Below are 17,467 nucleotides of genomic sequence, written 5' to 3'. Positions count from 1 at the left end.
TTAATTATTAATACTTTTATTACTTAGTTAAGTTTACTGCAAGTGCAATGTTGATAAATTAATATTATAATTATTAGTCAGTTAACAGTTTATGCTTTTAGATTGCTCAGTACTCTTCTTCTTACTAACAATTTCAACTTCTTGAATATGTTTAATAGAGGTAAAAAAATACTCTAAATTCAATTAACAGGTGATTTTAGTGCTATTATGGCAGTCACTGCAACCGATGCGATTCATCCACGTTTCGTAAAGAAACCATTATTTTACAGTATTGGTAGAGTATTTGACTTTGTTTTAATTTTCTAATAAACTAATAAAATATCTTCTCTCGAAGACAATTTATTTATCTAAAAACTATCCGGTAATCATGTTATCATGACTCCTTATCGATAATGACGTGCGGAATTTTAATTATATATATTTACTCATAATTTTTTTACGTTGCAGGACTTAAAATAGCTTTAGTTCAGTTATCAGTAGGTAAAGATAAGAGTAAAAATGTGGCCCAAGCAGTAAAAAAAATTCACCAAGCTAAAGAGAAGGGAGCACAGCTAGTTGCACTGCCCGAATGTTTTAACTCTCCTTATGGAACCAGTAAGTTAATTTGATTTACTTTATACTTTTTTTTACTAAATTTGTATGAATTTGGATTTAACAATGTCTATTTTCTTTTGATTGTTTGGTGTAATTATATTATGTTTTTTTTAATTACAGAATACTTCAATGAGTATGCAGAAGAAGTGCCATTGGGTGAGACAAGTCGTGCCTTATCCCAAGCTGCTGCAGATGCTGGTGTATGTGTTGTAGGTGGAACAGTCCCAGAGAGATGTGGAGACAAACTTTATAATACTTGCACTGTGTGGGATATCAATGGAAAACTAATAGCCAAACATAGAAAGGTGGGGTTTTTTTTAATTACATTACCAAGAATTTTGAGCCAACTCCTTGTGTTTAATTATTAATATTCAATTAAAGTACCAATTATGGAATTGGGAATTAATATGAATTGTGTTAAAGGAAGTATAAAAACAAATAAAGTAACTTTCTCTTAATACTAATTCTATGTTGCACAGATATTATAGATCTCAATACTAATTTTAATAACATAAAGCATTTGTAAAGTTGATTGCACTAATATAGACTAACTAGTGCAAATAAAAAAGTTTTTCTTGTTTCTAAAGCAATTATAAAAAATATTTTTTTCTAGATGCATTTGTTTGATATAGATATTCCCAACAAAATAACATTCAAAGAATCTGAAGTATTATCACCAGGTAATGAGTTAACTATGTTTGAATGCAATGGTGTGAAAATCGGTTTGGGAATATGTTACGATCTTCGCTTTCAAGAGATGGCCCATCTTATGGCCAATGAAGGTAATCTCTTTTTTTAACAGGACAATATACATGTTTACGTTTTAAAATTCTTATTATTTCCCAACTTTAGGGGATAGTGTTAACAATATTTTATATAATTTTTTGAAGGTTGTGGCTTACTTATATATCCGGGTGCATTCAACATGACAACTGGGCCTAAGCACTGGGAGTTGCTCGGGAGAGCCCGAGCGACAGATCAGCAACTCTGGGTCGCTCTGGTAAGCCCTGCACGGGATGTAAATGCGGAATATGTGGCTTGGGGACATACTACACTTGTAGACCCATGGGGAGCAGTGGTTGCTAAACTTGATGAGAAGGAGGATACTCTTGAACACACTGTTGGTGAGTTTTTTGAAATTTCCCTAACTCAATTTTAACGGACTGAAAAAAAAACTTAAAGATAAGGTTGCTATAATTTAACAAACATCTGTAACCAACATATAAAATTGCTAAAAGTCAAGTTACATAGTTTAAACATAAAACAATAGATTGATAGTGTTAATTGATATTATGTAAAACTAATGATATGGAAAATGGTGTCAAACAAAACAAGGAATTGTAGTAATGATAAAAAATTGAAGTAACAGAAATAATATAATGTATCATGTCGCGAGTCAACGAGTGATGAACTACAGATCAGTTGGCAATCACAGTGAAATAGAACTACAGTAGCTGTTGACGAAACGAAGCGCGTTGTTACTTGTTCTTACTTCACAGGTTGTGTGATGTTGGATCTAGATCATCATTAAAAATATAACTTGTTTTAGATTTATCTATGGTTGAGGAGGTAAGGAGCTCTATTCCCATCAGGGTTCAAAGGAGGACCGATATCTACGAGACCCTGCGCAAATCCTGAAGTCAGCATTGTAGTGCCATAGCTTTACCAATATTTTATGATACAATAATTGATATTGGTAATGCAATAGTTAATAGATATTGTTATTTTGAAATTTGTTGTTTAAAGTATATGTATATATCCCGGAAACCAAGTTTGGAAGAAATAATAATAAGAGGGGTATTTTAAATAATGTTCTATATATATATTATATATATAGATTTTAACAATAAAGGCTAAATATTGTACAAATTTTCTCAATTTTTGTTATTCAGATCTGATCATGGCCACTTATAACCAAAGAAAATTGTGCGAAGATATTCGATTTATGTACATTGTTTGATAAATACATTTATTACATATTTTTATTACAATTTGCTTGTATTATTTATAGTCACGTGCTTTTCAAATAATTCTAAAACAGTAATGCCGCATCCCCAGAATAAGGTAAAGCCGCTTCCACCTAAAACACAAATATGTAGGTTATAACTTATAAAGTATAAACTAATTCATAATAATTATATTCCTAGATGTAATGGATAATTAGATGCAAGAGCCCGACCACAGATTATCCGATTATCTTTAATTCTGCTGATTGATTTGCTGTATACGTTTAGCAATTTAATAACACATTTAAAATTTTCCCCCGTGTAGCGTCAGACTTATAACGTAAAAAAAATAATATGAATTAATAATGTAGTATATTTAGAATGAAAGAATGATTAATTTGGGCATAACCTACGTAAAATATTTCTAAAATTAAATGTGTAATGCCAAAAATGTATCAGAAGTTACTATTACGTTTAATTAAATAAACACGCGCGCTTTACAACCGTAGGTAACAACCTCGATAAAATGCTGAAGAGGAATTAAATAATGGGTTTATTAGTTATAGTGTTTTAAATAGTCTTACCATGACCATAGTTGTGAATACACAATTTTCCGTTTACCCTCTCAACTTCTACGCGAACTTCATCTCTGGCTGGTCGTAGTCCAACAAAGTATTTTTGGAGTTTTGCGCCCTAGACATACAACAGAAACATAAATAATTTACATTTGAAGCGTTATATATGCTATACATATAATACATTGCCAGAAGTCTCGTAAGAGCGCTACTAGCCTTTTAAAAATCGGCACGCTTTTTCCTGAAAGAGCCTTAGTCGAATTGGTAATATGGTATTTCTTATTCTACCTCGACGCCTGATGATGAATGTATAAATCAGAATGAAATCTTGATTGATGCAGTGAGACACCACATCTCTACGCAACGTCTAAGGAATGAAACCGCTCATAAAGTGACTTGTTGGCGATTCGAATCGCTCTTTGTTGATAAGGTCAAGTGTAAGGGCTCTCCCCAAACGTGAGAACACTACTCCATGATTGGGCGAATTTGGGCTTAATATAGTTGCAAGCGGTAGCCCAAAATGAAGTACTCTCATGCCTTGCTGAGCACTAAAATAACCGCCAAACTGAATTTGTCCTCGCTCAGAATACCGATGCTAGTTCAGGCCGTAAGGTAGGCTGTGCCTAGTACCAAAAAACACAACAGTATGTCTTTTGGTACTGAACGTACGTAGTCAAAGTACTTACTTTTAATGACGGTATTAAATTGTGGCAGCCTTTTTCAATAAAATCTGTGTCATCATTATTCACCTCGGTACTGTAGTTGTTCGCTTGACCAGTACCACCAAGTACACAAAATGTGTCGCTGTAATATGAAATAAAACTATGACCTAATATATACACTTATACAAATACAGAAAAAATCGATCAGTTTGAGTACGCTTAGACTCAGTATCATCAGTACAAGTCCAGTAGCTCAGCCAGTATTTATGAGTATTGGTCAAGTTCGATGTAAGTAGAAAAGGATGAAGGAAAATCGTTTTTTCTTTAAACGTCATCGAGTTTTAGTTGTAAGCCTTGTCAGACACGATGTTGACAATTGTTCATTGCGGGCATAGAAAAATCCACTAAGCCTTAGTTACGCACTTCTGGATATGCCTTAGACACTAAGGCCTCCGAACCACTAACTCTGCTCTGATTTTATGAATTGTTGAAACTTACTTTGGTATTATATAGTGACCCGAACATTTGTCTTGGATACTGTAGAACACCCACGGCGCATTTACCTGTAAAAATAAAACGGCTTAATATAACGCATTAGAATAAAACTTCTTTAACGGATATAGATCGTTTCATAATACCTTAAGTATTTGTCCCCTTATTGGGTGCACTTTGTCATCGGGGACTACTTCTCGAGCTCCTAAGCCCGTGCAATTTATAATAACGTCATAATCCCTTAATATGGGATCCGTCAGGGATTTCACACTACCTTGCCTTCTTGTAACTTTCAATGCGTCTAATTGTTGTTCGAGTCGTTTCAAAAGAGTGGATGGATTAACAACAAATGTGTTAAATGTGTTCCCAGCTCTGTAAAAGTGATGTTCATTATGTATGAGAAAACAGCGGAACAGCATGGGTAATTTAATATGTATGTCTAATTTGAGTTATTCATTTAAATCATACAAGTTCTAACTGCAACATCTGAACATTTTTAAGGCTGGTCAATCAAGTTAATAAATAATATAAATAACGTACATAATTATAGGTTAATCAAGTTTCTTCAATTTTATCTCGGGAATTTATCAAAAACAATAGACATCGATACATACACATACTGAACAGAAAAGAGTTTATTAAAATACTCCAGCTGTTTCTGGTCAAGCTCCATGTAACCAAAAACGTCATTGGCCCACTTTGGCGCTGATTGTGTCCCATCTCTATACATTACATAAACTGGTTGTAGACTTATTCCATAACCACCTTGCCGCCAAAGTTTAAGAAGTAGACTGTAGGTTTCGATGCCCCATTTTCTATAAAAGACAAGCTTGTATGTAACTGTTAAATTTCAAAAGAGAACGCAAAAATATGTGTTCCATAAGTAGGTATAATTTTTAGTACTGCCTTTATATTTTCATAGAAGAGAACGTAGGTTACCCAATCAAAGCTTCTGGTGTTTTTCCACAAAGGTAAGGGTACCAAAGGCCTCCTGAGCCATCCCCAGTCGTGTTGGGACTAAATTGCGCACCCAACAGCGTTACCTATAATTGTAGGGAGGATTGGAAATTTATTTATTACTTAGTTAGGTCTACTGTAAAACGAAAATAAAATGTATTTCCAATAGGCGTTAATAAACAGTACTCGCTACGTTTTAGATTACCTAGTGCACTAATTGTTCAAGAAATCAGTTATGTATGTATTTTGTAATTACTTTTTATAATCATTTATAAAAACGATTTAAATCTACACTAACTAATCTGCCATGTCACTGTTACAGACCTATATTATTTCCCGTGTGAGATAGATTTTTGGATATTATGATTCAAAAGCATATTATGTATTAGAATATAGATTTTCATGTTTTTATAAATATAATGCAAAACGTATTTTCAACCTATTATATATTTCATTCCTAACTTTCGTCATCTTTTCCAACGAAGTGAAACAATATTCCTGCTCTTATAATCAGTTTTGGCTAATTATATTAATGATAAGGCGAGAGTCTTAACCCTGAGGTCGTGACAGAAAGTGCCCCAAAGGTATCCTTAATCTATGTGCGCAATCAACACTTGCAAGTCTTAAACCCGAAAACAATGGCATGTTTTAGGAACATAAAGCTGATGTTCTACTTGTATATTAAAATCACCAATATATGGCACTTTTAAACTATAGAGGTTTTTTTTTGTATACTGTAAGAAAATATTAACTTACATCATAATCCGGGTATTTTTCTTTTATCTTTAATGCGCATGTTGTGCCGTTTATTCCAGCTCCTAACACAATCAACTTCATTATAGACCAGAGCAAAACTGACTAGCTCAGAGGTCATCAGTAAACAGTATAATTAATAATATGTAAACAGTGCCTCTTATCAAACAACATAGTGCTTATGAGAAATAAAGATTAATTATATAAAACAACTATATAGTATAAGAAACATGTAGTACCTACAGTGGCGGATTTACACATAGGCCGTGAAGTTAGCCCTTCTTACCTCTACTTTCCAACAATCTGCTGCACTATTCTCTAGCCTACGCAGCCGGCTGGTATATCCGCCACTGAGTACCTATTTATGGATTGGTCTCTGAAATGTGCTGAATGTTATTGTCGTGGACCTATATATCTATAGTACACGTTTAAGTAAAGTTTTACTAACTTTGTCTGTATGAGTGGAACACTAGATTCATTCTTGCAGCTCATACTTATTTCATTTAAGTTAAGTAGCAAGATCAAAGTTCTTTTAAAGATTGTAAGCAAGTTCATGTTTTATATATGTATAAACAAAAGTTTAAGTAGTTTTAGTCAGCGAATTTGGTTCTTTTTTTAAATTCAGTATACAAAATTCATACCATAAGACTTCTCCCTTATGTGATAAAAATCCTTTTAGATTGGAACACAGTCATGAGCTGTAGAAAGCTACCACAGCAAAATGTTACAGAAAAGCCCGCAATTTTTTAAAATTATCTTAACCTTGTAGCATTTATCGATAAGTTGGCAGCGTCGAACGCCAAATAATAATAATGTTGTAGGTAAGTAGAAGATTGGTTCAGTATAAGCGGCCTTTTTTAAAATGATTTACAAAATATCATCATAATGTTGAGTAATAAAAACTATACTTCAGTAATATAGTCTTATAATACAATAATAACAATCTATCCTCTTGTCTAAACAAAATAACTGTTTGATAACACGGGTCAACATGAAATTTGACTTTGATTGCAAAGCATTAAATTTCGGTAGTTTAGGTCGTAATAAAACGGAAAAAAAAATATGGCATGAAAAACTTTGCTTTTGTGCTCAGAAGACTGATTGAACGAAACTTTTAAGAATCTCGGATTTTAATTTTTGATTGAAAATAAAACTATTGAAATAAAAATGTTTATTATATTTTTATTAAGTTTTACTATCAAATTAGCTTACAGAAAAGTGGAAAATAACTTAAAAGTGCACACTTTTACTTTTTCTTTTATGTTCATGGCTACTTTCTATCAATAAACCCCAAATATAGTCGCCCATCATGTTTTCATTGTATTGGCAAGTATTATTAATATAACTATCACAAAAGCAAACTTTATACAGAAAAAAGGTATTTTCTTTTCGTTTTTGTGCATAACTAACAGGAAAATAATAGTATAAACTTTAAGACAAAGAACGAAAATTTTTTTGTAGAGTCGTGTAATATTTAATGTTATAGGTCTATGATTGTTACCACTGTATTACTTTATTCTGTTCGTTAGTTAAGTCTGTGACTTTGTTTGTGTACAAAGTTGTTGTAAGAATTCACACAAATACCTAATATTTAAATCTTGTTTAATTTAAGACTTGTTAAATTAAAAAAGAATCAATAAGTTCAAAGAAAAATCATGAAGTAAAGATTATTATTATAAGTATTGATTATATTATAATCCCACCGTAATAGCAGCGAATCATAATACGTTTTTTTTTCTAGGTTAACCGTTGATGGCTTACTTGTATACTTTCCATACGATTATATTTATCCAGAGCAATATGCATACATGCTGGAATTAAAACGTGCATTAGATGCTAAGGTAATTTATTTATTTTTAAACAACATATTTGTACAACAAGAGGACTTTGTAAACGTTTTCATTCCACCTTCGTTATGTTTTTTCTTCATACATCTTAGTTCAACACATAATTACTATGCAATATTTTATTACTTCTGTTTTCTAATAGGGCCATGGACTGCTGGAAATGCCTTCAGGGACCGGTAAAACTGTGTCATTGTTGTCACTTATTGTTGCTTATATGATACAAAACCCCCATCATGTAAGGTGAGTTATCCAAAATATGATGGGTATTTTAAATAATTGGTCTATTTGTTGTTTTCTGGTTTTATTTTGCCACTAGCTTTACCCATCTTAAGTTTGATTTAGTTTCCTATGAAGTGTTATATCTATACAGTTAACTATTATTAATATTTTTTTTAGACTAATAATATAATATTTGTAACCATTTATTTATTCTAAATTATTACATATTACATTATATTTTTACAGAAAACTTATATACTGTTCCCGAACTATTCCTGAAATAGAAAAAGTTTTAGAGGAATTAAAAAATCTATTTAAGTACTATGAAAAGTCACAGGGAGAGAAACCCAATCTTACTGGAGTTGTTTTGAGTTCTAGAAAAAATATGTGTATACATCCAGAGGTAAATTATTATTGATAAAGAAAATATTTTATTTGTGTCATATTGTAATAAAACTAAATGTTTGATTAAATCAAAGCTGATATAAGCATATTTCATAGGTTTCCCAAGAAAGAGAAGGCAAATTGGTTGATGGAAAGTGTCACTCTTTAACTGCAAGCTACATTAGAGACAGGCATGAGCATGATAGTAGTGTTCCTATTTGTAAGTATTTTATATATTTTTTATTGGTGACTACAAAAAAGAACATTATTTAATGAGGTTGATAATTTACTCTAAATTGATATAAAATTTGCAATAATGTATCCGTGTGTGCAATGCAAAGTCTGTTTGTGCAAATGCTACATACAAATGTTTACATATACATATCATGTTTAGATTATATTATATGTATTTTTATGGCTTATATTTTTTTTGCTTTTAGGCCAGTTCTATGAAGGTTTTAATACTGAAGGGAGAGAATCAATGCTACCATATGGAGTGTATAATGTTGATGACCTAAAACAATATGGAGCTGATAGAAACTGGTGTCCTTACTTTCTCTCTAGATTTGCAGTTTGTATTTTCATGATTTTTGTTAAAATTGTTTTTAATTACTATAATAAACAGTAAATTTCTGAAACTCTCCAATCTCATCTACAAAAAGGGGAGATATCGCAATGTCTGCTCCATATAATTCCTTTTTATAGGCAAGGTTTTTCCTAAAACACCTAAAAAGAATTATTTTCTCAGAAACCCAAGCCAGGATCTCTTAGTAAAATTTATAAACCAAGAGATAAATGGCTTTTAATAAATTATAATTGGTGTTTTGGCATTACTTAAACAACCTCAATTGTCCACAGATAATTCATGCAGAGATAGTAGTGTATTCATATCATTACTTACTTGATCCAAAGATAGCAGAAGTTGTATCAAAAGAGTTGAATAAGGAAGCAGTAGTTGTTTTTGATGAGGCTCACAATATAGACAATGTATGTATAGACGCGCTCAGCGTCAAAATCACTCGCCGTACCATAGACAAAAGCACACAAGCTCTACAATCCCTAGAGAAGTCCGTTGCTCAGTAAGTATATATTATTTTATCCTAAAAAACGGGGCAAAATTGTTGTTTTGAAAAAGTAAATAGGCGATTTTTATTTTTATAGAATGAAAGCAGAGGATAGCACTCGTCTAGCCGCTGAGTATGAAGCATTAGTTGAAGGATTACGGGAAGCGGCACAAGCGAGAGATACGGACACAATACTCGCGAATCCCGTATTACCTGACGAGGTTTTGGACGGTATGACATCTAATAAAATTAAACAAACTGGTACATTACCAGGTTATGTTGTTTCAGATTTTTTTGTTGAATTTTCAAACGAAAACTTAAAAAATAAGAAGCAAACTTTATTATCTTTTTGAAAATAAATCTACAGCATTACATAATGGGGCAAATTAGGGAAACAAACGAAACATTTTAAATTCGCAATAAAAATATGTTTTTTATAGTATTATATATTATTATTTTAATGACTCGGTTTCTTTTGATTTAAAACCACCTTCAGTGACATACTGAAGGTGGCTTTAAATCAAAAGAAAGCCTCTATCCCAACAAGGTGACAGCTTTGTATAGTCTCTGTCTATATGAGCCTGTATCTGAAGAAAACTATTACATTTTTTTTTATATAGAGGTGGTCCCCGGTAACATTCGCAACGCTGAGCATTTCTTGGGTTTTCTGAAGCGGTTTATCGAATACCTCAAGACACGTCTACGCATACAACACGTTGTACAGGAATCTCCTGCTGGTAAATATAATTAACATATTATTTGCTTTCATAATTGTTTCGTCTTTTAAATTAAAAATATTAGTGGTTTTTTAACATGATTACTAGTTACAATTCACGATTTATTTCATTTAACATGCACGTTTATTTAAAGTAACAAATACGTACACATACGTATTGTATGAAATGTGCTCAGTATTTTAAAATTATTATTGACTGCAATTCGCATGGATTGTTCTCCAATTTATCAATATTTGTACGAGTATTATCAATGCAGGTTTCTTGAAGGACGTGTCATCGCGCGTGTGTATTGAGAGAAAACCGTTAAGGTTTTGTGCTACGCGACTACAGTCACTCTTGCGCACGCTACAGGTGATTATCTTGTATTAATTGAAACTTACAGATTTTTAGAAATTCGTTTATTATATTTTAACATAAATATATTAGTATAATTATATTATTCGAACAATAATTAAAATAGTTTTTGCTCAAAAGTACTCATAAATCCGAAATATATGTATTTAAAAACATCTTATATGTTTTTTTCCCTAAGGAATTTAAAAAATATATTTAACAGGTATCTGACCCTTCTCACCTCGCGTCCCTGACGCTGGTGACTAATTTGGCTACTTTAGTGTCTACGTACACCAAAGGCTTCGTCATAATCATAGAGCCCTTTGATGATAGGACACCCACAGTGTCTAATCCGATATTACATTTTTCGTAAGTATTTTTCAATCAATTTTCTCTGCACAACACAATTTAAAATCTAGTCTAGCTTAACACTAATAAGTAAATAAAAAGTAACCTAGTTTACTAAAAAGGATTTTTGATTTAAGAAAGTATTCAATAGCACCACTACCACCACCACTGTCTCTATTAAGGGGAAGACACTCTCTTCTTGTGTTTGTTTTTTTCTACTAACCACTGTTTAGCAGTTAATATAGACGTGCACGTTTTTTTGTCCTTGTCAATCTCCTCATTGGGCCTGTGGTGTGAAGAAGTTGAATATCCTCGACATTAGGCGTATCCACACAGATCGAGCAGCCTCGCAAGGCATTTGTCTCGGTTAGTGTGAAGGTGCCTCGGCCGATACAAGCGCGCAAAGCGCAAGCGGGCGAGCGTACGAGCCATCGAGTGTCGTTTTTACGCACTTGTCAGACCCGCCTATCGACGCGTTCGTCGACTACAGCAATGTTTTTGATTATTATGGTGATGTCCTCTTCATTAGGGCCGTTCGTTTTTCAGAGATAAACTGTTATAAAGACAGAATTTCCTCAAAACACTAAATTTTGTCTTTTTCAAATGAACTATTCCTAACGTAAATTGGTTTGCTTCACAGTCAACTATGTCTGTGATGCAGCTGGAACCGTCGTATGAAAAATAAAACAAATTTTCAGATGTATGGATTCTTCAATAGCTATGAGGCCGGTGTTCGCGAGATTTCAGAGTGTCATCATTACTTCAGGTGAGGAAATGTATATATAATATGATATATATAATCAACATTAGTGTACATTTATTCACATTTACTGTTAGTTTTTAAATAAAGATAATTTTAATCTCATCATGTAATTTAATTTTTAATATTATTTTATAAGAACAACTTTGTGACTTTTCAGGCACATTGTCCCCCTTAGACATGTATCCGAAGATTTTGGATTTCCATCCTGTTGTAGTGAGTTCCTTCACCATGACACTCGCACGGCCCTGCTTATTGCCCATGGTAATACACATGGTATTTCTTAATTCTTGCTAAAGCTTTATAAATAAACACCAAAAAATAACATTTAAGAGCTTAACATCTTGGTGCCTGAAAATGTTTATTTATTTTATTGTTATTATATTTTAATAAAACAATAGTATTTTTTGTTTTATTTCGCACGATATATCTATAATTTTATCAATAAATTTAATACACAGAAGCTTTAGCTTCTTTCTTCTCATATATTTATTTTAAAAAACTCTTGTGTACTTAAGTACACGCGTTAGAAGATATACTTTGGTGTAACTAGATAAAAATCTTAATTTTTTTTTATCTTTCCCCGTATTCTACGTTTGTAGAAAAAACAACACTAACCAGAGAAAAAACTAAAATGTTCACTATAGCTCACTTCAGGTGTCGGTTTCTAATAACGGTGTGCGCGCGCGTCGTTAAAATTTACTCTCATCATTTTTCCCTAACCCGCCAAAACAATCTTGTCTATATAGGATAAATAAAAGAGTACTCACATTTTTATATAGTAATTTTATATATTTAAAAACATTATTTTTTGAATTGTGTTCGCGTCTAATATATATAATGTGAATGATTTTATATTTTTGTATTTAACATAAATATGTATCACAATTTATAATCTTACGCTGCGTTTTCATAGAATTGATGAATATAAATTTTCAGATAGTATCAAAAGGCAGCGACCAAGTTGCGATATCGTCCAAATATGAGACTCGAGAAGACGTCGCTGTCATCAGAAACTATGGACAACTTCTTGTTGAAGTAAGATATGCTTGCTGTTGAACGAGCTTTACTCTCGTTTCTTTGATACATACGATATAGTTTTTAACCCTAAATGTATCCTAAATGGCGATGAGAGAGACCAAGAAATGAAATTAAGAAAAATACTAATCACATGTGTTTTTTTAACCCAATTACTGCTTGTACGTTAGTTTTAACAGTACCGTCTTTCCAAACAATTTGAGTTAAATTTTGCGTAAAATATACATAAGCAACGCAGTGCTATATTATATTTTTTTGTATTTAAAAAAATATTAAAGCTTAAATTATTAAAATTTTGAAACTATTTTTTTTAGTATTTAGCGCATTTTTTTTTAAGAAAAAGAAATCATTAACGCCGTAATGTTTTTGTTTTGTTTTTTTTATTTTTATTTTCTTGTTAATTATTACATGAATGTCAAACTGAAATGATTTGTCGGATATTGAAAATAGATTACAGATTTTTGACGATAAAATTGATCTCTAGTTCGGAAATCATGTATCATGAAACAGCTTTACTGAATTAAAAAAAAATCGAGTATTTATATATCTATCAGTTTTTTTTTTAAATATATTTCAGATATCAGCGTGCGTACCTGATGGCGTCGTGTGTTTCTTTACTTCGTATTTATATTTAGAAAGCGTCGTTGGCGCTTGGTACGATCAAGGTAAATAACTCACTTATTTGTGAAATTGTACTGTCTATATAAAAATTTGTCAAAACCGAATGATTAGTGGAATTTCAAAATTTTCTATAATATTTTTATGTATTTCTATAATTGAAATAACGTTCTATGGGATTAAAATAAATTTCTCATATATTTTTATATATTATGAATATTCAATTCCAATATAATTAATATTTACGATGATATTATAGTAAATTTTTATCAAAATCAAATAAAAGTATGATTTAATCTTTTAGCCAATTCATAGAAACTAAATCAGTCCAATTACACTGCAACTTTTCCCTTGTCTCTTTCGGTCAAATTATATTTACACTATGATGAAAAGAGATAGATGTTTTTTTTAAAAGGTGAGTCTATATATTTTTTTGTCGCAGGTGTTGTGGCAAGTCTGCAACGGCATAAACTACTCTTCATCGAGACTCAAGACTCGGCAGAAACGAGTTTCGCTCTCATCAATTATATAAAGGTATTACGCAAAAGATTTTTACTGTTCGGAACGTGATCAAAAAAAAAAAATGGTTTTCAGCGTGTGAATGTACACACATTTTAATAATAATACATTTTTCGTTTTACACTGGTATTTTTGGCTTTATTAAAAAATATTCGTCGATTAGATTCCTTTTTCCAAAAACACTTAAATCATATCTCATCATAGAATTGAGAAATATGCATGCAGGCAGCTTAAACTTTTCCAAGCGATCTCGCCCTAATATTAGAGCAGATAAAAAAGAAGTGCAACTGTGCGAAATTTATATAATACATAAGGTCAAAAAAAAACTAATAACAATAAATATATTTGCTTATTAGAAAGAAAAAACAAGGCAATTGTAAAGATAAAAAGAGTGTGTGTACTTATGTACACGCGTTAGAAGGTGTTCTTTGGCGTATGGAAAAAAATTAACTGAAATGCAGTAGTGATTAACGATAAATATTAAAATTAATCAAAAAGATTTTATTTAAATAAATAAATTACTAGTAAATACTATCACCGTCGTATATGAAATTGATTTAAAAACACCAAAATAATATTTATTTATTCACACTGTTTCATTGTACTGTTACGAAACACGTGTTCTAAATGAAAAATACTAGAATATACAACTTGAACATAGTTATTGATTTCCATGCCACCTAGACCAAACTTTACGATGTCGAATTTTAGTGTTGGTAGCGCATCGTAAAAATTCACTCTGATAATTTTTCTCCATCCCGCCAAAAGGAGTATAACTTCAAAAACTTACAAATTCATTAAATACATACAATGACCACTATTTAGGCATTGACTTGTTTAGGTTATCGCGGAATGTGGTTCAAAAATGTATTAAGAATATACATAGCGCAAAATCATCTACATCATAAGCACGACACACATACACACCATTACACAACACAACCAATTTAGGCTTAATTAATTAAATTTAATCAGTTAGTTAATTGTATTAAATACTTTGTTTGTTCCCTTTTGTAAATCTTTTTATTATAATGTATCATGTATTCCATCTGTGGCTATGTTCTCCTATTTGTTTGCTATTATATGTAATTTGTGTTAGCTGTAGGAGTACAGAATAAATAAATAAAGTACTGAATATTTATTTGAGGCGTGTGAAAGCGGTCGCGGGGCAGTGCTGTTGTCTGTGGCTCGGGGCAAAGTGTCGGAAGGAGTGGACTTCGACCACCATTTGGGCAGAGCCGTACTTATGTTCGGAATTCCTTACGTCTTCACGCAGAGTCGGATACTTAAAGCCCGACTCGAGTATTTGAGGGATCAATTTCAGGTAGATAACTATGTTTAAATTTTTTTTTCATTTTGGTATCGTAGAAAAAAATAGTTTCTCTTTAACCAATAAAATTTAATTGTCTGTAAGAATTTTTGCAATGACATTTTCATTATTTCTATTCATTTGCATTGTAATTATTATATTGTAATCCTTTTTTATTTGATTCTTACATCATTGCATTCTACTGTATTTAGTTACTAAAAATTATTTGTTATTTTTATCAGTGATATCAGTTATTACGATGTTCTTTTTTTTAAATTTATTTATTAGCTGGATACTATTACGATGTTCTATAGTATAGCTTTGCCTGTAATCTCGTTATTCATATATACATCCTTTTAATAATTTCTATTTAACTATACTATACTATTACTATTATACTATTAGAATACTCTATAGAAATTCTATACTCTATAGAAAATAATATACTCTGTAGAATTAAAATGCTATATATTTATTTATTAATTTATCCCTTCAATAGATACGTGAAAACGACTTTCTAACATTTGACGCGATGCGACACGCCGCTCAGTGTGTGGGCCGAGTGTTACGGTAAGTTAGAGTTTGTCTATTTTATTACATACAAGATATTATTTATTAATAAACAATTTTTTCATATTAATATTGGGATTTAAGTTTTTGTAGTGAAACTTGTTGTGGTGAGGGTAAATTTTTTACGGAACGTCACGAACATGTGCAGCGTTTTTGTCGAAGAAAAGGGAAAGAGCGATTGAGACGGATTTAGAGAGAGAGTGAGAAATGGAGATTGAAAAAAAATACACGCTATTTCTTGATGTATTCGTTTAGTAGTTACATATTAGAACCTAATATAGAAATTCTGTCATATAACATCTTGTAATTGATATTATCATTAGCACGTATACAGTGTGAATATAGATGTACAAATACATGGTACAAATCATATACTGGTATATTATCATCTATTGGGGCTTTTAATTTACAAAAAAGTTTCACTTCTGACATGTGTACGAATGCATTTTTTTTAAATATCGTGTGAACTTCTTTAAACACATACAAAGATATTAATTTGCGTCAAAGAATAATAACACTTACATATTTTGAAATTTTCAGTGGTAAAACAGACTACGGTGTCATGATATTCGCGGATAAGCGTTTCAGTCGCGCGGACAAGCGAACTAAATTGCCAAGATGGATACAGGAACATCTTAAGGACTCTCTTACTAATCTCTCGACTGAGGAAGCCGTGCAGGTAAAAACGAATAATTTATTCACAAAGACATATACATGTAAAGCATTAAATTTAGGGTTCTTCAAGAAAAGAGCGTACCAATTCTTAAAAGGCCGGCAGCACGATTGCGAACCTTCTGGCAGTGCGAGGGTCCATGGACGATGGTACGTCGAATTGCAGGACCGTCTGCCTCCTGTAACATAATAGTGTAATAGTTACCGAGTACTTAATCATGAATTGTGTCACACAACCGTGCGTTCAAACCCCGGCTTTGCATTAAGAGATTTGAACATTTGCTCGTTCGATGAAGATAAGCCGCTTTGCTTCACCTTTGAGGCAGCTTCACTATCTCTTATAAAAGAAAATTGTTAAATCTTCTGCAATATCAGGTTGATGCAATATAGTATTGTACAGCACACCACTTCAACAGCATGATTATAACACTTACTATAGAACTAAGATGTTTGCAAAAAAATATTCTGTTTATTATTGTTAACGACAGTGTCTACAATCTATATTTATAAGCTTTATGAGTTATTTTCAGACTTTTGCACCACAATTTAACTTATTTGATATTTATTACATAGCTTCACAACTTAAGATACTATTACGAGTTGTGCTTACAGATCTGCAAGCGTTGGCTCCGACAAATGGCCCAACCTTTCACTCGCGAGGATCAACTGGGCGTGTCTCTGCTGACCCTACAACAGCTTCAGAGCAAAGAACAGCAGGAGAAAATACAACGAGCGGTAGTACAGCAATGACCGTAATGGGGCATGGGACTTAACTAAAAGTTCCCTGCTGGTAAGATATGGACGTGAAGGCGCCATGGGGAAACACGTGAAGTCTTTAAAGGAAGGAGGCGCATAGAACGAAAAGGCACTTATGTCCTTTAAGTATCAAAGCCATTCAAATATAATAAAAAAAATTCCCATAAATAAAAAAAACCGATATGAGCAGTAAATGGACTTGGATTGCCTAGCAGTAGCTAGGAAGCAAGCAAGAATGGAAAGTTGTATACAATTTTGGGTATTTGTAAATATGTATTTTTACAATAAATGATTGATGAGACGGTTCTTTTTTT

At 32.0% G+C, this 17,467-nt stretch overlaps 3 protein-coding genes across 4 annotated transcripts; 2 read left to right on the top strand and 1 right to left on the bottom strand.

Moving 5' to 3' along the window:
- Nucleotides 1-20: 20 nt before the first annotated feature.
- LOC111003247 (omega-amidase NIT2) lies at nt 21-2,585 on the top strand. Of its 2 annotated transcripts, none has more exons than XM_022273653.2 (6): nt 21-160; nt 448-594; nt 715-899; nt 1,208-1,376; nt 1,485-1,718; nt 2,144-2,585. In XM_022273653.2, exons 1-6 carry the CDS (start codon nt 148-150, stop codon nt 2,230-2,232), a joined length of 837 nt encoding a protein of 278 aa, XP_022129345.1. In that variant the 5' UTR covers nt 21-147; the 3' UTR covers nt 2,233-2,585. The 2 variants fall into 2 exon arrangements, with proteins under 2 accessions (XP_022129345.1, XP_022129344.1); XM_022273652.2 differs by having other exon boundaries at nt 55-274.
- On the bottom strand, nt 2,455-6,149 carry LOC111003257 (D-amino-acid oxidase). Its single transcript, XM_022273669.2, has 8 exons — nt 5,983-6,149; nt 5,209-5,312; nt 4,884-5,084; nt 4,416-4,641; nt 4,276-4,340; nt 3,802-3,919; nt 3,125-3,233; nt 2,455-2,674 (listed from the first exon to the last, which is right to left on the bottom strand). The coding sequence occupies exons 1-8, from the start codon at nt 6,061-6,063 to the stop codon at nt 2,580-2,582; spliced, it is 999 nt and encodes a 332-aa protein (XP_022129361.2). The 5' UTR covers nt 6,064-6,149; the 3' UTR covers nt 2,455-2,579.
- Nucleotides 6,150-7,515: 1,366 nt separating this feature from the next.
- On the top strand, nt 7,516-17,454 carry LOC111003274 (general transcription and DNA repair factor IIH helicase subunit XPD). Its single transcript, XM_022273697.2, has 20 exons — nt 7,516-7,639; nt 7,721-7,820; nt 7,969-8,066; nt 8,292-8,448; nt 8,547-8,649; nt 8,870-9,000; nt 9,288-9,508; nt 9,591-9,724; nt 10,114-10,230; nt 10,487-10,581; nt 10,787-10,932; nt 11,610-11,677; nt 11,832-11,935; nt 12,611-12,709; nt 13,287-13,374; nt 13,770-13,861; nt 14,994-15,170; nt 15,655-15,725; nt 16,266-16,404; nt 17,010-17,454. The coding sequence occupies exons 1-20, from the start codon at nt 7,635-7,637 to the stop codon at nt 17,145-17,147; spliced, it is 2,283 nt and encodes a 760-aa protein (XP_022129389.1). The 5' UTR covers nt 7,516-7,634; the 3' UTR covers nt 17,148-17,454.
- Nucleotides 17,455-17,467: the final 13 nt, after the last annotated feature.

The sequence above is a fragment of the Pieris rapae genome, chromosome 5 (genome assembly GCF_905147795.1).
Source record: "Pieris rapae chromosome 5, ilPieRapa1.1, whole genome shotgun sequence".
Lineage (NCBI taxonomy): Eukaryota > Metazoa > Arthropoda > Insecta > Lepidoptera > Pieridae > Pieris > Pieris rapae.
Note: the sequence above shows the minus strand (reverse complement) of the source record. Positions and strands in the feature narration are given on the sequence as shown.

Bases quoted from the DNA above. Each gene is read 5' to 3' on its own strand.
- LOC111003257 (XM_022273669.2), bottom strand. From the start codon at position 6,063: ATGAAGTTGATTGTGTTAGGAGCTGGAATAAACGGCACAACATGCGCA. The intron at 3,234-3,801 runs GTAAGTACTTTG...TTGTATGTCTAG, and splicing joins ATTTAATACCGTCATTAAAA to GGCGCAAAACTCCAAAAATA. The intron at 2,675-3,124 runs GTAAGACTATTT...TTTGTGTTTTAG, and splicing joins TATTCACAACTATGGTCATG to GTGGAAGCGGCTTTACCTTA.
- LOC111003274 (XM_022273697.2), top strand. The intron at 8,449-8,546 runs GTAAATTATTAT...CATATTTCATAG, and splicing joins ATATGTGTATACATCCAGAG to GTTTCCCAAGAAAGAGAAGG. The intron at 13,862-14,993 runs GTATTACGCAAA...TATTTATTTGAG, and splicing joins CTCTCATCAATTATATAAAG to GCGTGTGAAAGCGGTCGCGG.
- LOC111003247 (XM_022273652.2), top strand. From the start codon at position 208: ATGGCAGTCACTGCAACCGATGCGATTCATCCACGTTTCGTAAAGAAA. The intron at 900-1,207 runs GTGGGGTTTTTT...ATTTTTTTCTAG, and splicing joins TAATAGCCAAACATAGAAAG to ATGCATTTGTTTGATATAGA. The intron at 1,377-1,484 runs GTAATCTCTTTT...AATTTTTTGAAG, and splicing joins CCATCTTATGGCCAATGAAG to GTTGTGGCTTACTTATATAT.